Below are 26,541 nucleotides of genomic sequence, written 5' to 3'. Positions count from 1 at the left end.
TGTTAATTGTTGTAAAAAAACTTTTTACAATTACTCTGATGACCACTTACATTATTCACCGAATTCGGCAAAATAATTTCTTGATATTTCAATTACTTTTAATGGGAAATAAGCCACAATTTTACCAAAAAAATGATTTTATTAACGTTTCGAAGCCCAAATCGGGTTTCGTTGTCAAAATACAAAATACTACTAAAATAAACAAAAATGTTGTTGCTAAGTAAAAAAATTCTTCTAATAATTTATTTAATCTGACTCATTTATATTGGCAATTCAGACATATATTATACATTTTAAAGTAGAAGACTTTAAAATGATATCGCCAATATTTATAAGTTGCGTTCCTGGGACGACTTTACTAAAAGATAGTTCATTCGATTACATGAAATCAATCCCAACTCAAGAATATCCGTCACAAAAAAATCATAGCATGTGATCTGTCTTTAAAAATAGAGAATTTGATATATTTTATATTAAAAATAGAGAATTTGATAGATCTCAAATATGTCAACATGCATGGGATAATGAACATAGAGTTCAGTGGAGAGATTCAAGTATAGTCCTGAAAGAATCACATAGTAAAAAGAGAAAAATCAAAGAAGCGGCTCTAATTATGCTAAATGAAACCAATTGTGTCGCCAATTCCTCGGTAGAATGCAGTAAGATGTGGTTACCCATACTGAAAGAGGAAGTCAATAGAAAGAAAATACCACGATTAGTAAGTTAATAACATATCGAGTTAATACAAATTTTATATTTTAGTATTACTTATTGTATATCTATGTATTATTAATATTATTTATAATTTAAACATATTAAAGTCAGAATTTGGTATTAGTTTTCTGAAAGTAAATTAAATGTAAGACCAAATACTTACCATGTCGGGATAGTATCACGAGGTTTTTTCCTGGTTTTCCCTCGTGATTTACTATGGAATCTCTAACGCGAGAATTTTACTTTCATCGTTGCATTTGGTTGTCTTTTTAAAGACAGATCACATGCTATGATTTTTTTGTGACGGATATTCTTGAGTTGGGATTGATTTCATGTAATCGAATGAACTATCTTTTAGTAAAATCGTCCCAGGAACGCAACTCATAAATATTGGCGATATCATTTTAAAGTCTTCTACTTTAAATATCATTTTAAAGTCTTCTACTTTAAAATATCTAATATACGTCTGAATTGCCAATATAAATGAGTCAGATTAAATAAACTATTAGAAGAATTTTTTTACTTAGCAACAACATTTTTGTTTATTTTAGTAGTATTTTGTATTTTGACAACGAAACCCGATTTGGGCTTCGAAACGTTAATAAAATCATTTTTTTGGTAAAATTGTGGCTTATTTCCCATTAAAAGTATTTGATTATAAAAATGCCACAAGAAAATAGCTTCAGAACAACATTGATATTTCAGTTTACACGCTTTTCTAATATTTAATAAATATATCTCTGCACTATTTTAAAGAATCTTCATTGAACAAAATAATACTACCCTTTTCGTTACAAGCAATTTTTAGAACACAGGAAGCATGAACGTTTTCATCCATTTTTGAATACAACCGTTCACTCACAAATCACATAGGCGTTACATGCAAGGCGTTATTTGGATATCAAATTCAGCGCTCCAAGAGCTTTGTGTCGGAACTAATCCAAGCGAAAGATTATGAAGGAATTTCAAAATTTAATTTCGGTAGAAAAAAAATAGATATAACTTAAACTATTTAAATACAATGTTGCACAGTTGGAAATTTTTTTAAATTGGTATATTTTTAAGAAAAATGACTCCCACCTAGCTGTGCGCCTTTTAGGATTTTGATTATAGACATTTAAATGAATCAATTGTGCAAGTAGCGGACATATTCTCGACGACGAGCATCACCCAAAAGTTTTGCATATTGACCCATGCCCGCCACTCCTTTGTCCCCCCACGAAGCATTACGCTCCTGGAGATTTTGTTTAGTTACGTCATGACTTACTTATTCCAAAATTTTGGTGCATGATCTCGAACACGAACGTTACAAAAAGCCCCTTATAATTTATATATTCACTCCTGCCCCCACCCCTTTGTCCCCAACGCTGCGTTCCGCCCCTGGAGATTTTACTAAGTTACGTCGTGACCTATTTATTCCCAAATTTTGGTGCACTATCTCGATCATGAGCGTCACAAAAAAATAATAAAAACCGTGACTTTGACCCCTTATAACTACCCTCATTCCCCCACTCTAGTTTCCGCCTCTGGGGATTTTATTTAGTTATGTCATGGTCTACTTATTTCCAAATTTTGGTGCACTATCTCGATCAGGAACATCACAAAAAACCCCTTATAATTTATATATTCACCCCTGCCCCCACCCCTTTTGTCCCCAGACGCAGAGTTCCGCTCCTGGAGATTTTACTTAGTTATATCATGACCTATTTATTCCCAAATTCTGGTGCACTACATATCTCGATCATGAGCGTCACAAAAAAATAATAAAAACCGCGACCTTGACCCCTTGTAACTACCCTCGTCCCCCACTCTGGTTTCTGCCCGTTGGGGAAAGTCATGTACTTATACAACTAATAATTCAACATATCCCCGTATAGTTTTTCCATATTACTTATCACGAGCAAAATCCGCTTCCATCTCTCCACTCTCCGACTATTAGTTAAAATGCACATTTTAAATGATTATACATAGACATACCTCAAGACAGCAAACAACCGGAAACTAATCTAGCGAAATACCGAGAAATGCGGTAGGTACTTCCTATAGCTCAGGTCACGGTACGCTCACGCTCAGCTCAAGGTTCGGTCAACTATTCTTAAGCGTCGTTTAAACACAACGATAAATCACAGCAACTAGTTGTGATGACAAGTTGAAACGCTGTTTAGACGCTGCGATTCAATGCGATACCACCTTCAACCCAACTCCAACTTTGATAAGTTGTGCGATGCACCGTTTACACACAATGATAAGTTGCAACAACTCGATTGACCTTGATAAGTTGTTTGATTTATCGCTGTGTTTAAACGACCCTTTACACGCATTTTAATCATGCTATCCGCACTAAACACGACGGTCAAGTTCCGTCCCTTTTTTGGACCGCGTGGTTTCTCCGAGAGAATATTTTGATCGTGGCTTGAGCTGACCGTGAGCGGAGCGTGACTTGAGCTATAATGTGAATCAGCCTTAACAATGCCTCGAATGTAGCTACCTACCATAATAATATTGTACAATGCAAAGAGGGATTTTGAGATGTCGTAGGTATCAAGCCTTAATTGGTAGTCAGTGTACCTGTACCAACTTTATTTCGTCCCATGTCAAATGCAAAATTTACTCTCACAAAAAAATATCCGCTTAATAAATGCTACGTTTTTACTTGTTTGACTTAATGTTTTATTTGGTATAGTGGCCTATTCGCATAAGAAATACCACAATAGAATTTCACTTGAAAATTTAAATCCTCTTATCAATATCTGTAAAATTTTCCCTGTAATCAGAAAAGGTTTTTGTTTTCTACGCCTGTTTTATAGAAATCATTATCTTCTTAAAATTTGTCAATACGTTCCTTGTGTTAATTTTCGTTCTTTGTATTTTTCAATTAGTCCAGAAAGCCACTGCGGATCCGCTAGGAAAAATATTCTAATTCGAAGTTTTTGCACAATCTTACTCAAAAAGGACTCCTTTTAACAAATTTGCATGTTGCCAGGACCAAAAAAAAGGTGGTAAAAAATTTTTTAAACGTTTTTTTTTTCCTAAAATTATTTTGCATGGAAAAAAGTTTTTTTAGGTTATTTGGATCATTCCAAACAGAAAAGGTCTTTAGTGACTTTTCTCTAAAAATGATAGTTTTTGACATATAAGCGATTAAACATTGAAAAATTGCGAAATCGGCCATTTTTAACCCTCAAAAACTATGTGAAAAACTGAAAATTTGAATGTTGCCAAGGTAGGTAGATATTCTTTAAACATCGATTGATGAAATCCCGAAGAGGTTTTTGCAATACAATATTCAAAACTCCTTTGTTTTTTAATTGCTAATCAAGCGTGCGCGACACTATTTTCCACCGACAGTATGGTGCAAATGAAAGGAATAAATTCGTTATTTCCTAAACCAACGACTTTAAGGAAAAATCCCGAAACAGGTCGATTTTTATTTTTAAGTTATGATATTATGGCATATATGGTATACTAGTGACGTCATCCATCTGGAGGTGATGACGTAATCGATGATTTTTTTAAATGAGAATAGGGGTCATGTGCTAGCTCGTTTGAAAGGTTCTTTAATTCTCTATTCAGTAATATAAACATTTACATAATTATTTATACGGGGTGTCCAAAAAATTTTTATTAAATTAAATTATTTGACAAAAAAAAAGAAGTAGAAGGACACGCTGTATAAATAATTATGTAAATGTTTACATTACTGAATAGACAATTGAAGAACCTTTCAAATGAGCCACCACACGACCCCTATTCTCATTTAAAAAAATCATCGATTACGTCATCACGCCTAGACGGATGACGTCACTAGTATACCATATGTCGTCGTTCAGATGTCAAAATCTTGTATCTCAAAATTAGTGTATTTTGGGAAATCACCTAAAACTTCCCATAGTAGAAAATATAACTTTTAAAGCTGTTTTTTTTTCTGAAATGTGGGTAGTTCCACGAAATGAATTATTTGTGACAGTGGTTAAACTTGAAAAAAATAAAGTTAGATTTTTTTCGAAAAAAAACGTGAGATACGAGTTTTTGAAATTTAAATAGTATTTAATTTCAGGTCTAACGAGGTTTTGGTAGCATATTTTCAGCTCTCTTACTCCCTTTTTACACACAAATAACAATATTACAGAAGAAAAATAAAATGTTTATTCTTTAAAGAAATGAAACAAACATGCAACATAAGCTTTCTGATATAACATAAAATAAACTATTTTCCATATTTTGAAAACAAAAAAAAATTAGTGCTTCAACGAGTCATAAAAACCATGATAATCTGGGTGAATAACGGTCTTAAGAGACTGCAGGTGATTAAATTTGTCGTCTGTAATGGGCAAATGGTCATTATACATTTTTCTTGCGATTCCTGCATTATTTGTATTTTTGCGAACTGGTAAAAACTGCCACTCCTCGTCAAAGTTTAATTTGAATTGGACAGGCAAATCTCTGGAATAACTTAGAGCCCTCAGATTATTCACGCATGCATCTCCCACTTTTTTTCCTGGACGAATGGATGAATAATACTTAATTTCGGAATAGTCATTAAAAAATTGGTGATCAATATATTTAACTTTGTATGGGTTTTTGGAATTTTTACGGGCCTCTTTAATTATTTCCACATAATTGGATGGTGAATAAATGCATTTATTTTTTTTTTCATTCTTTCAATGGTGGAGTGCACACTATCGCACTCCATTTGCGAGTGACCCTTAACTAAATATTTCTGTATAATTACCGTATCATTTTCGTTGCAGAAATGCTGAAGTGCATTAGCCAATGTCACGTTGCGATTTTGTGCAGAACATCCATCGGTATAAAAAATTTTTGTTTTGTCCTTTTCTTGGGCATCTAACTCTTCATTTAAAAAATCAATTATACAAGATGTAAAGGAGTTGGCATCCATTTTGCCCTCTCCCTCATGCCATACGTAACAAACTACCTTATTATTTGTTAAATTATAGATGGTGAAATTATGGCATGCTAGTTTCTGTTTAAAATATACCATGCCTGCTGGGACGACAGGGACAAGTTGGACCGCTTGTACATCCATCGTAAATACGCACACTTTTCCTTCAAACGCATCTTCTTTATCCTTAATTTTTTCCTTTCTAGCTCGATCTTTTTGGCTAATGTGCGATTCGTAATCTTCTTGCTCTACACTGCCCAGTTTATGCGAAAAACACAAATCACACTGGTCCTTCCTTGGATGATACACATCAATGTTTGTGTTTTTAATTTCTCTTAAGGAAACATCATATCCGACAGCAGATTGTGGTTCATAAGTTTTGTATACGTCATACACTTCCTTATATGATTGAAAAGTTGTTTCCAAATAAAGTTTACTCGTCGATGAACGGCAATAATGGGAGGGCATCTTTGGCAGTTTTTCAAGGAATGCTTTAACTTTATTTCTGCGTTCAATATTGACAGGTTTAATCTTGGTAGGAAAATTAGTAGTAGTTACTTTTAAGATACCCGAGTCACCACTAGTTATCACCCAGTTTTGAACACTCCATTCACCCAATCCTAATGTGGAGAGGAACATTTTCTTGCAAACCGGAATTACGGTATTATCTATTTTTAAATAATAAAATAAACTTAAATTATGCCGTGATTTATTTTGTGTTCTTTTCTGCGTTGTTGGATGTTTATTAACTAACGTACACACAAATATCTTTCGTTGATGCCAATCCATCTCAGACCAAAACCCATCAAAAATCTTCCTTCGTTGCTCATCAGTTATCATTGAACATTTCCTTTTTTCTTTTGCTGCTAAACACTTTGCTGAAGTACATCTTGGTTTCATTTTCCTGGAGTTTCTCTTTATGGTAACTATAGATCCATCTTTCTCCTTATTTTTTGCTCTATATTCTTTACCACGCATTCTTAAACATTTTTGTTCATTTCTTGCCCAAATAGAAGAATCTGCTTTGCCTTTTTTGCTACGCCTTTTCTTCTCATTTTTTTCTTCTTGGACAGCGTTTACTTTTATAGGCGGGGCTTTAAATTTTTTGCGTCTGGCGATATTTAAAGCTTCATCTTCAGAATGCGATGAAGTATTTGGATGATAACTTGACTCTGATCCTTCGAAAGGTTCTTAAAGTCAATGTCGGTGTTATAGAGTCGATTTTCCGCAGATTCACTGAGATTTTCTGTATTCAAAGTTAGATCCCTACTGACAGTCTCCACCTGAGTACTTTCCTTCACATCAACATTCATACCATTATATTCTATATTAATACTAGCCAGGCATCTACTTTGGGTGTCATTCTTTAAATGAGATCCTGTTTGAATAGCAATACTCTTTGGGTTCAAAATAATTCAGGAATGTACCTGAATGTTTTGTGAACAGCCTGATGAAGAATCAATGTGCTGGAAACTGGAAGATTCTTCTTGAAAGGTCTCATAAACTTGTTCAAAGCCTGTATTTGCTTTTTTCCAATCTTCTCCATCATGACTCTTAAGTTCTGCGACTTCCTCTTTAGAATGTGAATCTTGATTGGTAGTACTTTCATTCTGGTCAATATCAGGATTCGCTTTTAGACTTTCTAGTGCTGAGTTGACCATTCTCGAAGCCCGGCTTGCCTAAAAATAAAACAAAGAAACACTTATTTTTTTCCAAAGAAACCTCGTAAATCATTATTGTGAATACTTGGTTATATTTTGGTAGGTAACAAAACCTCGTATCACAATATTTTTCAGTTAAAAATTTACTGAAATACATTATTTTGGAAATTCTTTTACCAACTGACAAGTTTTTGCTTTTCCTTAATTGATTTATATAATTTGTTTCAGTTGATGAACTGAAATATAATAATTGAGTCAATATAACCTCAATTTTTTTGGAATAATAATAGTTATGTTTCTGTTTAACGTAAAACAATGCGTCTACGTATTATTAAAACAAAGTATTAAGATGTTTTCACTTGCCAATAAACAGTTATAATTCTTATAAACCTATATAACTGCACAAAAATGTTCAGTATGTAACAATTTTTCAGACACTTGTTGACTTACGTGGTTTTGTGTACAACTTGTGAGATACAAGGTTTCTGAATTCGAGTGAAGGAGGTGTAATTTCACATGCTTTGTGATAAAAGGTTTCTCAATCGATGCAGCTCGATTTCCTAATATAGGCCACCCAAATAACGCAAAACCATCGAAAATTGAGATACGGGGTTTTGACATCTTAGCGACGATATGTCACAATAGCATAACTTAAAAATAAAAATCGACCTGTTTCGGAATTTTTCCTTAAAGTTGCCGGTTTACGAAATAACGAATTTATTCCTTTCATTTGCACCATACTGTCGGTGGAAAATAGTGTCGCGCACGCTTGATTAGCAATTAAAAAACAAAGGAGTTTTGAATATTGTATTGCAAAAAACTCTTCGGGGTTTCATCAATCGATGTTTAAAGAATATCTACCTACCTTGGCAACATTCAAATTTTCAGTTTTTCACATAGTTTTTGAGGGTTAAAAATGGCCGATTTCGCAATTTTTCAATTTTTAATCGCTTATATGTCAAAAACTATCATTTTTAGAGAAAAGTCACTAAAGACCTTTTCTGTTTGGAATGATCCAAAAAATCTAAAAAAACTTTTTTCCATGCAAAAAAAATAATTTTAGGAAAAAAACAAAAAAAACCTTTAAAAAATGTTTGACCACCTTTTGGTCCTGGCAACATGCAAATTTGTTAAAAGGAGTCCTTTTTGAGTAAGATTGTGCAAAAAATCCGAATTAGAATATTTTTCCTAGCGGATGCGCAGTGGCTTTCTGGACTAAATGTAATTTGAATATTCTTTCTTAATTATTTTCTAAAATCTCTAATTTTCCACTTCCCGTAATGGCTTGATAATGATCTGTTCAAAATTCAACTTATCTGTATTTTCTCAGAAAGTAGGTAGGTACCTTTTGTCTGTAGGATAATACTATCTGACAACCCATCCCAGTGCTGTTGGCCGGCGGGTGACCTTGAGCGAATATTTGTTAAAATAACTCGTTTGCGTATAGGACACAGTAGACTAAAGCAGGAAACCCATTATTAACGCCCGGCACGGGACAGGACAGTCCAAATTGATTTGTACAGTTTTAAATGCAACGTAACCCATTATGAGCGGTCAGCTCGGCCCGGCACAGTCCAGCACGCAAACGGAACGGCCAAAATTCTCCGAGGAGAATAAAATCCGTTGAAGTCGAACGGCCAGTCTCCTCTGTAAGGTCCGTCTCCTCTACCCGGTCGCTCCGTTCACGGACGGCCCAGACAAATGTCGTATCTCAATCAACCAACCAATTCGCCAACCTAAATCAGGAAGGCGATTCACCTCCCACCACCGAGTACAATCGCCTCCAGACGGAGCTAGACCTGGCCAGCTTAAATGCTGAAATGAAAATTGTCCGCGACAAGTACAAACAGGTCTACCTCCGTATGGAGCAAGAGGACTCCAATAACCCCCTTCTCAAGCGTTACGCTCACGACTTTCCGCCACTTAAAACTAAAACTAGTTCTCAGCAACAAAGCCCTCAGGTGAGACAGGGAGCAGTTTCACGAACCACTTCTAAACCTACTCCATCGACACAAACAGTTTCTCTACCAATCAATCAATCTCAAAATCCAGCTTCACAAACCGCAAACGTCAGCAACACTAATAATCAACAATCCTCAGAATTCGTCTTCCAACGAAGACAGCTCCGCTCATATGCAAACGCCGCAGCGACTTCCCGCCCAAAAAACCCAAACGTCGTCAATGCTATCAACGATCCTACTTTATCAGAATATCTAGTAAAAGATCTGCCAAAAGATCTTTGCAACAAAAGAACCTTCTTTCGGCAATTAAATGTCACAACACTACTTTCTAACAAAATCCACTCATGCAAAGTCCTCTCACACGGTATCGCTCATTTGCGACTTTTTAATTCCATTAGAGCAGAAGAGATCGAAAAAAGTATTCACAAAGCCACAGGCCAAACCATGGTTACGGTCCACAGCCGTAACAAAAATTCAAACTCCAACAACAAAGAACCTACATATGTCTTCTGCATCACTGGCATTGATGTGGACTATACCGAGGACGAAATCACCACCTTGCTTGCCGAACAAGAATTCCCTGTCGAGAAACTCTGGAGAGTAAAATCTTTCAGACTCGGCCGGGATTCCAAGGTGGTCAAGATGGTGACGAAGTCACTCGAGAAGTTCACCACTGCTTTGAGCCGAGGTATCACCCTCGATGGCGAAATCTATAACGTCGAAATGCCACACAATTCTGAGCCGACAATACCCACCCCCAAATATTGCAGCAAATGCTGCACAAACGGTCACTCCATCGACGAATGCCCTCAAAAAGCATTCGTCTGCCCTCACTGCGGCGGAAACCATAAATCAAGTGCCTGTACCAAACAACAAGAGCCGAAATGCCCAAATTGCAGCGGTGAACACCCTGCCTACTCCAATAAGTGCCCACGGAGGCACACAATTCCTACCGTACCACAGGAGGTACAGCCACTTTCGATCGAAAGATCATTCCCTCCCTTCGATCTACCCACAGAAACTAAGAACATCCTGTCAATCCAGACCGCTTTGTTGCTGAATCTGCTGCCGGAACTCCGTGAGCACATCGCGACCATCACGGCTAATCTGATTAGCCAAGTCTATGACCACTCCACAGTGGTACATGGACATGGAAGCAATGTCAAACTGACATTCCACCCCAACCACTAAGTTCACCCCCTTATGGATTTCACCCTAGGTGCTGTTAACTGTCAGGGTCTCTCCAAAAAGAAACCCCTCATCAAGAATATCCTGTCGAAACATAACATTCAAATCCTTGCACTCACAGATACTGTCGAAAAACGATCCACATTTCGCAGGATATTCGATCATTCATCGAAACCGCTATCAGGTTTCACGTGGGAATGGTATTCTCGTGAAACACGGAATACCACACAGCGCACATACATACCCACCAAATTTTCGTCCACCTGATGTGGACTTCCTGGCAGTTGACGTGCACATCCCTAACAACGAAACCCTCACGAGAGTCTCTTACTACAAACACCCGGATCAACCACTCAACAGGCATTTGCTAGAGTATTTTTCAACCCTCGGCAAGGCCGTGTTGATGGGCGATCTGAATTGTAGACATACACAGTTTGGTGATCACCAACAAAACCCAGAAGGCATCCGCCTCACGGATTTTCTACTAGACCTTCCTATCTCACGAATCACCAACACTGAATACACGTTTCTGAACGCCGCTGGTGCCTCTATTGTCGACCACATCCTAGTTACCAGTAACATTCTGGATCGGTTCGAGGATAGATGCCACATAGGCGACTCAATAACGTCAGACCACGTACCAATTCTTGTCAATACCGACATACTAATTCCAAAACAACCCAACCCTCCAAGAACTATAAGAGACTATCGTCACGCTAACTGGACTGAATTCCAAAATTTCATCACGCAAAATCTCCCTATGTTAGGCGAACTCGATACTAACGATAGTATCGACACCAGTGCAACACAAATTGAGAACCTCATCACCGAGGCGATCACGCACGCAATCCCACTTAAACAAATAACCCATACATCTCCGGCACTTCCACAATACATCATAGCCAAAATCCAACAAAAAAGACGTCTTCTACGTCAATACAAGGCCAACAGAAATCCACTAATCAAAACAGAATACAACCGAATCTGCGCCAGGATAAAGAGAGAGATATCTGACCTAACGGCTCGCCCGACGGAAGTAAATTCTGGCACAAATTCAAAGTCCTAACAAAACAAAAACTATCTCAACCATCTCGTCTGTTGGTCAACAATCACATAGTCAATTCCCCAGAGGGGAAAGCTGAAGCATTCAGAAATTCGCTTCAAAACAACTTTCAAACTCCAGACAACCCGAACTTTGATCGCTTATTTAAACTCCACACAGAATACATAGTAAATGTTACTCTCAACTACCACGTTCCAGTCTATGATCCTATCATGGACCCCCTCACAAACAGGGAAACGGAGAGCTTTTGCCAAATAGGTAAAAACAGCGCTCCCGGACCTGATGGCATCAACCGAAGATGCCTCAAAAAACTTCCAGAGAGTATCATCCCTCTTCTAACTAAAATATTCAATGCATGTCTCAAAAACAGCCACTTCCCTACTCCTTGGAAAGTGGCCAATACCATCATGCTTTTGAAAAAAGGCAAACCCCCAACCGACGTGGAATCCTACAGACCAATCTTTTTAATAAACACTCTGGGTAAAGTTCTTGAGCTAATCCTAAAAGAAAGGCTCAATAACTTTCTAGAAAACCACAACATCATACCAAAATTCCAATACGGATTTCAGTCAGGTAAATCTACTCAACATGCATTAATAGATTTCACAACTAAAGTAACACAAACCATCAACGACGGTTCATTCGCCATAGCCACATTCCTGGATGTGCAGAAGGCTTTCGATCAGGTCTGGCACGACGGACTTGTTCGGAAACTTCTGGACATCGGGCCACCATTACAATGTACCAAAGTTGTACACTCATACCTCCACAACCGAACTGTCAGAGTAAAAATAAGCCATCAAAAGTCTACCCCCTTCACTCCACAAGCTGGAGTTCCCCAGGGTTCAGTCCTAGCACCACTGTTGTACATCATCTACAACAGCGATATCACAAACCAAAATATCCCAGGCACTCGGCTGTTTCTCTATGCAGACGACACGGCTCTACTCACGACAACCTCTCGATACAACCCATTACTCATCCACAGAAGAGCCCAGGCTCTGTTGGACGGGGTCGGGGACTGGTGTTGTAAGTGAAGAGTCACGCTGAACGCGAACAAAACAACAACAATTGTGTTTCGCGCCCCTTCTGTGTCACAAAGAATCATAAAAAATTAAGACGACCAATATCCACTGAGATTGTTGGGAGAAAGGCTGGTTCTTAGCCCGACTGCGACCTACTTGGGAGTACTGTTCACCAGGACTCTTAACTGGGACGCAGATCTAAAGGCAACTCTAGATAGGGTGAGGAACAGGGCCAGACTTCTCAACCCTCTCTCTGGACGAATTGGCAAGACACACAAGAGGACTCTCATACACACTTACAAGACCTTTATTCGACCCGTCATTGAGTACAAATCATGCCTATACTCTCTTGGCACTAGAACACAAAAAGAGAGGTTGTTGCGAGTGGAACGTAGAATCTTGCGTAGATGCAACTACGAGCACTGGAGATATCCCTCAAACGAAATCCATAACATCTCAAACATCCCCAAAATCAGTGAGAGAATAAACTCTCTGAACAGGAACTTCACAAGCAAAGTAATCAACGGTCCCCCCTCCGACACACAAGAATCTCTCAAATGTTCCTGTTCATCTACCGTCTGCTCTAATGCAAACATGCATTGACGAACTCCCAGTAGAATACGAAAACATCCTCGAGGCTACCCCGTTAGCCTTCCGCACCCACCTATAACACATCCTCTTCCCTACCCCGAACAGGGAGAAGTTGGTTTTTTGCGGTTTCCCAACTTTATTGCACAATTATACCTGTTCGTCCCAAGAAAATAGCCGCAACTATTTTCATCACTCGAACGCTCACTGTCCACGCTGCGCTCAAAAGCCACCTCCTGACCGCCGACGAGGGACGCAGGTTCGCTTGTCGTTGTACAAGGGTTTCTAGGGAGACTGGTCGAGAGCAAAGCACGGACAGTACACGTAAATGTCTATGGAACCAACAACAACTCCATCAAACTTTCTTCTCTGTTGTCTTTTTAGCCTTCTGGACACCACCGTCCGGCATAACCCAGGAACACCAGAAACACCAGGACACGACACATGCCCCAGTCTGTTTTTCGGACTGTTTGCTTTTGCGGCCACTTTTTACATTCACTACAAACCCTGAAGATGACAAAATCCTAAACGGGGACACTCATTGATAGCATTTCTACATAGCAATTTATTCTATACACGCAAATCAAACAATGAGAAGAACGGCCAGTCGGCGCCAGTGCGTCATAATTGTTGGTAGTAAGCAGATATTGTTGATTTTTAATTGAAAGCGCGTGTTTGATTTGAAATATGGAAATATAAAATTTGGTTTGAGACATTCGAAAATATTTGAGAAATTTTGGATCATCTTTATGCGGGAAAAGATGATGAAAATCGCCATATTCTCTTCTTTTTTTCATATTTCGTGAACCCAAAACCGATGTTTCCGTCGTAATTTTGCATTTTCGTCTGTCTCAATCTCAGCACAAATTTCACTTACTCTTCTGACGAGGTCTCCATGGCAATAGATCATTTTTCCGGTGCCGTGCCATGCCGTGCCGGCCGTTACAAATGGGTTTTTGGACGTGCCGGCCTGTGCTGTGCCGTGCCGGGCGTTCATAATGGGTTTTCTGCTTAACTCATGGTCATATTATATCTAAATCAAATGATCCTATATGTGATCATTGTAACTGTAATATATCCATACCACATATTTTGGTACATTGTCCCAAATTTATTAATGAAATAAACAAACATTCACTACCTGTAAATATAAAAGATGGTTTATGAGATAATTGTAATCGGAAAAACCTTTTCAATTATCTTAGGATATTGGCATTTTAAACAAACGGTGAAGAACTTTAATTTTTTTATACATCTAGTATTAAGATACCTAGTTTGGGAGTTATAAACCCCCCCCCCCCACCCCCCATTGGGATCTACTTTGAGCTCTATACGCTTAACACCATTATCTGTTGTTGACAAATCAAGCCATTTCGAAGTTGTAACCCCCCCCCCCCCCCTTTAGGATCATGCTAGTTACTAGTTACGCCGTTGAGATACGGACAAGTTACATACTTTAGTTATTAGTTAGTAAAGAGCACAATATTGCGAAATTAATTTTAACTTAAATATTGTAGTACAAACCTATCCACTTAATTGTAATATTAATTGTACAAATCCTGATTGTATGTTCAAATGTAATTAACTGTATATTTTATTATCCTGCTAATAACTCGTAGTAGTTGATGCGGTTAATAAAGAAAAAAAAATCTTAGATGTTACATCTTTAGTGTCCTCCTCAACGGAGTTGAAAGCTGGAGTCTTACAGAAGATGCCATAAAACGGTTAGAGGCGTTTGAAATGTGGTGCTACCGACGTATGTTGAGGGTCTCATATATACATACACCACACAATTAACATACCTATTCTCCAGAGGCTAAGAAAAGGCAAAGAAATAATTAACACCGCAAAGAACAGAAAATTGGCTTACGTCGTCGGCCACATTATGCTTAATGATAATAACCGACTACTACAGTTGATTCTATAAGGCAAGATTAAGGGCAAAAGAGGCCCTGGACGTAGACGTATATCCTGGCTGGCCAATCTTAGTAAGTGGACTGGTCTAACGTCAACTGATCTATTTCGAGCTGCTGTAAATAGAATAAGATGGGTTAATGTGGTCACCAACATCTCCAGAAGATAGGCACCTTTAGAAGAAGAAGACTCTACGGGACAGAGCTAGAAATACAGATATACGACAGAGATCCAAGGTGGACAACATTAATTACTGTGTAAGAAACAGAAGAATAGAATGGAATGACCACATAAGCCGAATGACAACAAATAGAGTAGTAAGGACGGAGTGAGACGGTTCCCCAATAGGAAGACGATCAGTGGGAAGACCACGAAAACGATGGAACGACAACTTACTAGAGGCGCATTAAAAAAATAGACCGAGTCATGTCTATATAAAAAGAAAAAAAGAAGAACCTTGTAACTAGCGCCCTTTATGAGAGTGAGATATCTTATGTAAAACCAAATTCATGGAATGCATCAGCTTCCAAAACATATTCGTATAAAAAAACTTATACAGAAGTAAAAACTTCAAGTTGTATACTGGTATAAAGTCGTTTATTAAAAAATTTCATAAAATGTCGTGCAAAACGTTTTCGTTCTAATTCAGAACATCTTCAGTGCATTCTGCTAAGTAGTTGAAACTAGCACACTAATTAAAGTGGTAACATCATAATATGTATATGGTTTACATGTTACCAAGCAACGGTTGGTCTGTGCCCATTGAACTGGCAAGTACCTAGTTTTTCGAGCAAGGAAGCATGTTGCCCTTCACCATATTTTTATTAAATCTAACATGTAAACCATATATTATGATGTTACCACTTTAATTAGTGTGCTAGTTTCAACTGCTTAGCAGAATGGACTGAAGATGTTCTGAATTAGAACGAAAACGTTTTGCACTACATTTTATGAAGTTTTTTAATAAACGATTTTATACCAGTCTACAACTTGAAGTTTTTACTTCTGTATAAGTTTTTTTAAACCATGGTATACAGCCAACTATTGGAATTTTTCCATTGATTTTATATTCGTATAAAATTTCATTACAATGTTGCCAGTAGTTTCGGCAAAATGGTAAAATATATGTGTAATTTTTTTTCTTTAACGCCCATAATCTTGGAAACAGATGGCGTTACAAAAATTTTTTACTAAGCAGACCCCAATTATTTTAAAAGTTTTTTTACCTATCCTATTATAGACGGTGTCACCTTTTTTTTGAAACACTGTACAGCCAAATTACTTTTTTTGTTTTCAGAGTACTAACGGCACATATGTTAACCAAACTTCAATAAAAGGTGTTCTAAGCGACCCATTAAAATCAGGTGACGTGATACAACTAAGTTGTCATCATAAATACACCTTTCAAAATGGTCCTAACGATGATAGCATTAGCGATGAACAATTGTGCAGAATAGCAGATACAGTGTTAGAAACTATCGAAGTAGCTGCCGACACTTCACTATCAGCTCGTAAGTAATTTTTTATGACTTTTAATTTAATGAATGGATAATACAATTGATTAATAACTACAATAATACGAGGGTGGTCCGATAAGCGGCGTTATCGAAATGCCTCCCACTTTTTCAGGCAAATATTTTCATACATGAAATGCCTCCCAGGTACAATCGAAATGCCTCTGTTTCGTTAATCATTTAAGTTGATATTTTGTCTATATAATCTCTGTATAATGACACAATGTTGCCAAATCGTAATTTAAATAGGTAGTATCTATTTATTTTGATTTTTCTAATTCTTAATCCAGTGTACATAAAATTTGTTTTACATAAATAATTCATAGTACGACATACATATTTCTTTTTAGAAAAGAAAGTTGTTACCCGACAATCTAATATCCAGCTTTTCTGGGTAGTTCCAATTCCGATTCTAATCTCTTCCATATTTATAATACCATTTTATAATTCCATAAATAGGTACTTTTACCTTTAGTGTAGGAAACAGAGGTTGAACCTTGCAAAATGGACACAAGTCCGGTTTTATTTTTTTTTCTGTTATATCAAGGGGTGCTTATTATAAGACTAACTTTTTCTGAAAAAACTTCGCCCCGGAACCCTCTTTTTCACCCCTTTAAAGGGGGTAATTTGTGGCTTTTGCGGAACGTAGCCCTTCCTGTACCTTTTACAAAAATGTTTTTTCATAGAAATATGAAGAGGACTATATTTTCTACGATTTATTTCCAGACAGCATATGTCTATCATTCACCGTTTAGCGGGGGTGGCGCCCCAAAGTTGATAAGTTTTTAAAAAAGATGTTTTTAAAAAATATATATTTTTTCCTAACTGTGACGGAAATTAAGAAGAAATCCTGCGGAAATTATTCACAAATAAGTGACTGATTTTTTGGCATAGGTTTCACTTACGGGTAATTGCCCTATTTTTAATTACAGGGTGTTACATTTTAAAAAACCCCTTTTTATACCATCTGAACCGTTTATGCTAGAGTAAAATGACTTTAAGCGATTGCCCATGTACTGGTGCTATTTACAAATTTGTATAATGTACCCCCATTTTTTCCCCGGAACCACCCCAAAAAAAAAGAAGAATTAATAAATAAAGTGATTTTCTTGGAATCCTTCACACACAATGCCCTTTATTAATATGCTTCATATATCATTTTGTGCAAGTTATTATTACCCATGCATGGACACCAAAAGCAATTTCCTAGTGCAACCCCTGTAGCCAAAAAAAAAATAAATAAAATGGGGGGTTTAAATTTTTTTTTGTTTTTTACTTTTTGATCCATATGGGCATATGCTTCAACAATAGTGCTTTTCAAAAATATATATGGTTATTGCAACATCCCTGCGGAAACCACCCCTACCCTTGAAAATATACTGCAGAAACTACCCCTATCCCTTGGCGAGGATGTTTTTACGATTTTCTCATTACCTATGCATTCTTTTTAAACAAAACTTATACAAGGTTAAAGACCACTATTTACTCTAAAAATTAGGTCCTATTCATTTTTTTCGTATAAGCAACCGTTACGGCACAGTGGCGCCGTAAACCTCATATATGCTTTGGCGGGCTCCAGTTTTTGTTTTTTTTCGTCATCTGTTCGTTTTATTGATAAAGTACTTATGTAAAATAAAACTAAAATAAAACAACACAGTGTAACCTACAAATTATGACCTATGCACATTTTATATTCTTTGCTCCCCAAAGCCACAGTGGTGGCCCAAAATCAATTTTTGCATATTTTCGCCACCTACACGCATTTTATTGCATTAATGCTATCTTAATAGCACAATATTGACCCCTAAGTGGTCGCTAAGCAGTGGCGGATCCAGGGAGGGGTGATGGAGGCGATCACCCCCACCCCTCTCAAACCAAGTGATATTATATTTAAAGATTATAAAAATATTCATTTATTTTTATAGATATACTTATATTATATTAATATTATTTTTATAAGAATGACTTTTTATGCTTTAGCGACAGTGGCGGATCCAGCATCGTTAAGAGGGGGGTGCCAATTGGCTAAATTTCTATAAAAATAAATGAATATTTTTATAATCTTTGAAAAAAATATCACTTGATTTGAGAGGGTGGGGAAGGTGATCACCCCATCACCCCTCCCTGGATCCGCCACTGCTTAGCGACCACCTAAGGGTAAATATTGTGCTATTAAGGTAGCATTAATGCAATAAAATGCATGTGAAAATATGCAAAAATTGATTTTGGGCCACCACTGTGGCTTTGGGGCGCAAAGATTGTAAAATGTGCATAAGTCATAATTTGTAGGTTAAACTGTGTTGTTTTATTTTACATAAGTACTTTATCAACAAAACGAACAGATGACGAAAAAAAAAACAAAAACTGGAGCCCGCCAAAGCATATATGAGGTTTACGGCGCCACTGTGCGGTAACGCTTGCTTATACGAAAAAAATTAATAGGACCTAATTTTTAGAGTAAATAGTATAAGTTTTGTTTAAAAATAATGCATAGGTAATGAGAAAATCGTAAAAACATGCTCGCCAAGGGATAGGGGTAGTTTCTGCAGTATATTTTCAAGGATAGGATATTTTTCCGCAGGGATGTTGCAATAACCATATATATTTTTGAAAAGCACTATTGATGAAGCATATGCCCATATGGATCAAAAAGCAAAAAACAAAAAAAATTTCAACCCGCCATTTTATTTTTTTTTTTTGGCTACAGGAGTTGCACTAGGAAATCGCTTTTGGTGTCCATGCATGGGTAATAATAACGTGCACAAAATGATATATAAAGCATATTAATAAAGGGCATTGTGTGTGAAGGATTCCTGAAAAATCACTTTATTTATTAATTCTTCTTTTTTTGGGGTGATTCCGGGGAGAAAATGGGGTTGCATTATACAAATTTGTAAATAGCACCAGTACATGGGTAATCGCTGAAAGTCTTTTTACTCTAGCATGAACGATTCAGATGGTATAAAAAGGGGTTTTTTAAAATGTAACACTCTGTAATTAAAATAAGGGCAATTACCCTTTAGTGAAACCTATACCAAAAAATCAATCAACTATTTGTGAATAATTGTCGCAGGATTTCTTATTAATTTCCGTTACAGTTAGGGAAAAATATATTTTTTTAAAAACATCTTTTTTAAAAACTTGTCAACTTCGGGGCGCCACCCCCGCTAAACGGTGGATGATAGACAGATGCTTCCGGGAAATAAATCGTAGAAAATATAGTCCCCTTCATATTTCTATAAAAGAAATTTGTTGCAAAAGGTACAGGAAGGGCTACGTTCCGCAAAAACCACAAATTACACCATTTAAAGGTGTGAAAAGGGGGGTTCCCGGGCGAAATTTTTTCAGAAAAAGTTAGTCTTATAATAAGCACCCCTTGATATACCAGAAAAAAAATTAAACCGGACTTGTGTCCATTTTGCAAGGTTCAACCTTTGTTTCCTACACTACTTAATCTTTTTATTTGTTTATATTCTCTTTTGTAAATTGTGCTAATGGGCTAAATGTTGTAAAAATACTTGAAAGATTAGTTCCTGCATCAGTCAGTTTGTCTATTTCAAGCTTGTCAGTTCGTCGATTTCATGATCAAATTGTGTTGTAAGTTATAACATCCGAAATAATGGAATCAACGATAAGTGTCAGTCAAAAGGGTAAACCTTTACTATATATCAATTGATGGTTTTACATTCGGTTTTCAAAAAATGTTGGCAAAAGATACAGTAAAACGGTGAACATGTACCAAAAAAACCTGCAAACCATTTGTGAAAACACGGGGATGTGAAAATACGATAATTGAATCAATATTAGATCATAACCACGAGAAGTTGTCTGCCGAAGTTTACAATAGAAAAGCCGTAAGCAATTCAATAAAAAGAGCAGCCGTGGAAGATCTCAGCGAAAAACCAATGAAGCTCGTCTGTAAAGAACTTAAGAAGATAAATAATATAGAGACATTTACTATCAATGATATCAATAGGGTGAGACAAAATTTTTATATTATGCTAGAACCACAAATTCTTTAATTAAACTTCCCAAAAATATATCTGAATTTCATAAAGCTCTCGATTCATCTTCTATTATTACAAATAGAAATGAAAATTTTATAATTAAAAATGACAAAGATAATCATATTGTTATATTAACATGTTTTTCAAATCTTCGTTTTCTTTCGACTGTTTCCAATTGGTATGTTGACGGAACTTTTGAATACTGTCCTCGTTTTTTCACTCAATTGTTTAGTATACATGGCTTGAAAAATAGACATTATATTCCTCGTGTCTTTTGTTTACTTCAAGATAAAAAGTCATCTTCATATTATCTCGCTTTTAAATATATCATAGAACAATGTTCTAAAATTAATTGTCCTGTATCCCCTAAAGTAATAACTTCAGACATTGAAATTTCCATTCATAATGGTATTCGTGTGGCATTACCTGAAGCAGATCTTCATGGATGTCGTTTTCATTTGGGTCAGGCATGGTATAGAAAGGTCAAGCACTGAGATTAGCTCCAGAATACCAGAAAAAAGGTGTTGACTCAACCGATATTAGGCATGTTCCTATTTATATTTTTGGTCTTTCATTCTTACATCCTGAAGATTTTAGTGATTTTTTTGCTATAGATTTGGCAGAAATTAAACCAGTCGATGAAAGAGTCACCCAGTTTTGTGATTATCTTGTTGATAATTACATATCTGAAAATTCAACATTTCCTCCACATCTTAAGGCTGAGCAGTCTTCCTCCTTACAAAGAACCACAAACCCATGCGAAAGTTTTCATTTCAAGTAGGTATAATGCTTCTTTCTACTGCCCTCATCCTAACATTAATAATATTATTGATATAATTTTACACCAAAAAAAAATTGTTGCTGAAAGTACAGCAAAAATAAATTTTCTAAATGAAAAAATTTTAGTATTAAGAGAATGTAAAATAAATAGATTAGAATTTGTCAAAGTAGTATCATATAAATTTAGGAAAAATATTTTGTAATTTTATATTTCTACACATTTTGTAATATTTTCCAAATAAGTTTTTTTGTGATGTTATTTTTGATAAATCTATAAAATACTTATTATGTTTTTGTATTTTTTGTTAAATTATTAATAATAAAAAATAATGGTTATTATCAAATATATATTATAATGGTTATAAAACTAATTATATATGTATAAGTTAGTTGAAATATATAAATACCGCCTAGTGTCAATAATGTTTAATACATAATGGTTGAAAATACAATAAATTAAATAACAAAATACCAATTTTTCCAAAAATTTATAAAGGGACGAAGATGTGGCAACGTCGCACCTTCACATAAAGATTAGAAGCGTGTAATTTGTTTAAAGCTTGGGAGGCAATTCGTATGTGACCATTTTAGCGACAGGTAAGAAATCCTATTTCGGGAGGCATTTCATATGCGGCCCCGATAAGTAGTTAGCGTCCAAAGATAGTCGATCTCTTGTCCGACAAATTTACAGCCGCGTTTCGTTAGTCCGACAACGTAAATATGTTAATGATGCGGAACTCGTCCAACCTGTACTCTAAAATTTTTCATAAAGTGGTAGACTCGCACAAACGAATCAGTTAAGACTATTTTTAAGACCTTTTTAATCATCTTACAAGAAGGACGATGTACTGTGGACTATTACACCTTCTGAATGGGAATTCATTTTCAGAGTTCATTATATTTTGAGAAATGTAAATCCAATTGTACTTCTATAAATTCAATTAACCTTCAAAGATCAATAAAAGTACAGAATAATACAGAACAAAATAAAAATGGATAAAAATAACAAAATGAAAGAGGTACCCACACAGTATTAAAAACAAATTTGTCTTTAATACCGTGCCTGTTGTGGTAAACTGATCTAAATCGAAATGTCAAGTCTCAAATCGAAAATCTGTAACCCATGATTGGTCTAAATTCTCCCATAACACAAGTCCTGTAGAAACTGAAATCTCGCGTTTTGGAGAGTTTTGTGAATCGGACTCGTAGTTTTGTTTTGACCGCGTGTGCAAGACAGTGTGTCTGGGGATTTTAGAAAAATGAAAAAAGAGCAATATCGGTCGGTGATTAGGGATGGCAACAACGTATCGATAAATTAAATATATCGATATACATATTTTAAAATTTTATCGATATTTTTCCGAATTATTCCAATGAAAAGGATCTACTGCCAGTTTGACATAATTTAGTACTGATTCTAATTCCAAAGAGCATATTGGTGTATTGACGCCAAAATTTAAGGATTAAAAAAATAATAATAAGATTTCGGAATTTTGTTTTTATACTACTAATAATTGAATATTCTACTAATACTCCGGTCAACTTACACATCCGAGGTTACAAAAATTACCATCAAGCTGAAAATTGGCAGGATTGTTCAAAATAAATGAAATCTAAAAAGTCCTCATAAATCCGACCCGAGCTAAAAAATTACACGGGGTCAAAGGTCACCAAATATAGTTTTTAGCGATTTTGGTAATATACCCGAAAAAGATGTTGATGAGCAGCCGCTGAGGTTGGAGGAAGACAAGATAATTGCACTTGTTGTTTATTTCGAGTATTTTTAAAGAAACATGCACATCGAAACTTATCTAAGTATGTACGTAGTTTTTTTAGGCGCTCCATACATAGAGAGAAGAAAGCTAATTCCGTTGGAAATAACTTCTTGTGGAGTTGAATTAGTTTTTTTTTAACTTCAGCACATTCAAGTAATATAGGTTTAACACGTACCTATTTTCACTCCGGAGTAGTACTCAGGACTAATTTATACCTCGAGGGTGTCATCTACCTGAAGGATTCCGCCACCCAGGAATATAAAGGTGTAATTTGCATAATAGTAAACAAACTAAATTTGCATAAAGTTTATTGTATATTGAAATGTTTATTAGTACTTAGCAATAAACATTTTGCCTAGAAAGTTGGCTTTCATTAATATGTTCAAAACCTTCTGAGAAAAGAATAGGTAGGGTGATTAGATTAGCCGACGTACCGATAGAACTTGTTTATTCCGATAAAACCCATCTTTACAAATTGAATAAGACGCATAAGTAAAAAGAATTATTATAAGTTAATACTTTGTCATATCAATTTACTATTTTTGTTGGGAATAAGCCGTAAAATTAAAATAATAATTCATATTATTTACCGTTACATTCACTTTGTAAAGATTTTTTTGTTGGCACTGTAATATAATACAGCTTATACATAGCATCCCTCGGTAGACCGCAAGCTGTATATTAGAAACTATCATATTTATAATATCTTATATTATTATATGTAATATAAGTTGACGATAGAATATTATGTTTACTTGTATTACAGCTTCAGTGATGTATATAGGGTGAGGCAGATAACTGGCCTATTAGAAATATCTCGAGAACTAAAGGCAACAGAATCATGAAAATTGGAATAAAGGGGTTTTGAACGATGATCTATTAAATGAAAATATTTTCATCTCTTTGCAACTTCCGGTTATACCGGAAGTTGCTTATAACTTCGTTTTTTTTAATGGGACACCCTGTATATTTTTACATTTTTGGATTCTCTTCGAGGTCTTCTTTCTTAAAATATAAGGTTTTGTAATATTATACAGGGTATTTTAAAAGATAATTACGTTTTTTTATTAATTTCGTAGCAACATTCACACCCTGTAGAATTGTAGTAGTTTGACATCTAAAACTCTACTTACGTTCAAATGATTTTTAATATACTCTACTATTGTTAAGAATCATTAGTATAGCTAAATTTTTAATTTTAGTATACAGGGTTGGTCGAAACTCGAAATGAGTATTTTCTGAGTTTTCTTAAATGGAACACCCTGTATTTTTGTATTGTAGTGAAATGATATTTTATAGTACTTTTTTATTTCTTAAGCATTCCCTATACCTAACTGCTTTAATTTGTGAGTTATTGGTGATTCAAGCTAAACATTAATTGCAACAAAAAATACGTAAAATTTTATTAGGTTGGCCGTGAAAATACTCAATCCCAAATAATTTTTCAGAAATAAATACATATTACTCCAGACTGGTCCTTAAAATTACCAATAATGGTTTAGCTATCGAAATACCTACTTAGTTAAGATTGTTGGTGCGATTAACAATTAAGCACAAATTAAAGCAGTTAGGTATAGGGAATGCTTAAGAAATAAAAAAGTACCATAAAATATCATTTCATTACAATACTAAAATACAGGGTGTTCCATTTAAGAAAACTCAGAAAATACTCATTCCGAGTTTCGACCAACCCTGTATACTAAAATTAAAAATTTAGCTATACTAATGATTCTTAACAATAGTAGAGTATATTAAGAATCATTTGAACGTAAGTAGAGTTTTAGATGTCAAACTACTAAAATTGTACAGGGTGTGAATGTTGCTACGAAATTAATAAAAAAACGTAATTATCTTTTAAAATACCCTGTATAATATTACAAAACATCATATTTTAAGAAAGAAGACATCGAAGAGAATCCAAGAATGTAAAAATATACAGGGTGTCCCATTTAAAAAAACGAAGTTATAAGCAACTTCCGGTATAACCGGAAGTTGCAAAGAGATGAAAATATTTTCATTTAATAGATCTTCCTTTAAAACCCCCTATTCCAATTTTTATGATTCTGTTGACTTTAGTTCTCGAGATATTTATAATAGGCCGGTTATCTGCCTCACCCTGTATACGTGTACTCTGGGCTATTAAGCAAAATACAAGGAAAAGTTATTTACCACCAATTTTATTGCTGGAATCGAATCTTATGATTGTATATATTAATAATATAGGTATGCAAAGTCCGCAGACAGTGTGCTACTTTTTTTTATAAACAAAATGGCGCCCGAAAATCGTGTTTTTTTTTAATTTTTGCTCTATAACTCCAAAGGTTTTAACTTTACACCAAAAACACCCAAATAAAAATTCACCGTAATTAAATTCTGCATAGAGACGTGATTTTTTCGATTTCCTTCGAAGAAAAGTTTCCCCGGAAAATGCGGGTTTTTCCAACAAAATCTTTAATTTTCAACTAAAATTTTAGATAAGTAATTGTTTATCAATAAGTAAATAACAGTCGTATAAAAGCTCTTTTTGTATAGATTATAATTCCAGAAGCCGGTGGAAATTGAATGAATAGTTTAGCAACAATTGAATTGTTAATTAAAAATTTACAGTCGCTATGATAACCACAATAATATTACGATACATAAGAATAACTATGATTTTTGTATAAAAGGACACTGTACCTATCTAATGTACTTTACAGAATTGAAATTAGACTATTTAAGCGGCCTCGGGAATATTTTAAAATCATAAACACTTTTTTGGCTTATAAACAAATAGAATATCTCGGAAAATATTAAATTAAATTAAATCATAAAAACGGTATTGGAAAAAAAGCGGCAGGACGCTTCTTTTAAAAGAAAAAACGTTTAATTGTGATGAGTGGTTCCTGAGATACTACCGGTTAAAGTTGACCGGCATTTACGGCAAAGAGATAAACAATAGGATCATAATTTTCGAACCGTCACCTTTTTATTTTTATCCTCTTTCTTCACACCAATTTTCATATCTTTAAAATAATCATAACATATATTATAATAAAAACTATCGATATTACGAGTGAAAATTGCCAAAAATAGCAAAATTCCAATCAAAAATCAGGTTGGAGAAAATGTAATCTCAAAGTTCAAAATCGGTATACGTTAAAAAATGCATTTTCTCGGCTTCCCATGGAGCAATTTCCTTCATTCTTTTTTTGTTCCCAAGTAACTCGAGTAGAGCCATCGAACTAATGCATTATTAAATGTCAAACTTGCTTTTGTTTTGTTATAATAAATTAATTTATTTATTATAACACAAAATCTTAATTTGTTTAAATAAAGATTGTTTAAATAATTATACAGCTTTCAAATGAGAATATTTGTGTTTTTAACGTTAAAAGGTACACTTTAGTAAGTTTATCTAAAAAAGTCTACAACTGGAAAAAATATGTAGTTTTCTTTTCTTATAAAT

General features: G+C 35.2%; 1 protein-coding gene across 8 annotated transcripts in view; it reads left to right on the top strand.

The window, feature by feature from the left end:
• The window catches only part of LOC114335878 (E3 ubiquitin-protein ligase CHFR), a 251,327-nt gene that overhangs the window by 91,676 nt on the left and 133,110 nt on the right, over window positions 1-26,541 (top strand). For all 8 annotated transcript variants that reach the window (XR_007697759.1, XR_007697758.1, XM_050649699.1 and 5 more), the window contains one exon: window positions 16,315-16,528. Coding sequence is in view for 6 of the 8 variants with exons in the window: in XM_050649699.1 (XP_050505656.1) it covers window positions 16,315-16,528 (214 nt within the window). In the remaining 2 variants the exon portion in view is untranslated. The remainder of the gene's footprint in view (window positions 1-16,314; window positions 16,529-26,541) is intronic.

Source organism: Diabrotica virgifera, chromosome 4, assembly GCF_917563875.1.
Source record: "Diabrotica virgifera virgifera chromosome 4, PGI_DIABVI_V3a".
Taxonomy (NCBI): domain Eukaryota; kingdom Metazoa; phylum Arthropoda; class Insecta; order Coleoptera; family Chrysomelidae; genus Diabrotica; species Diabrotica virgifera.
This window is presented reverse-complemented; position numbering and strand designations above follow the sequence as displayed.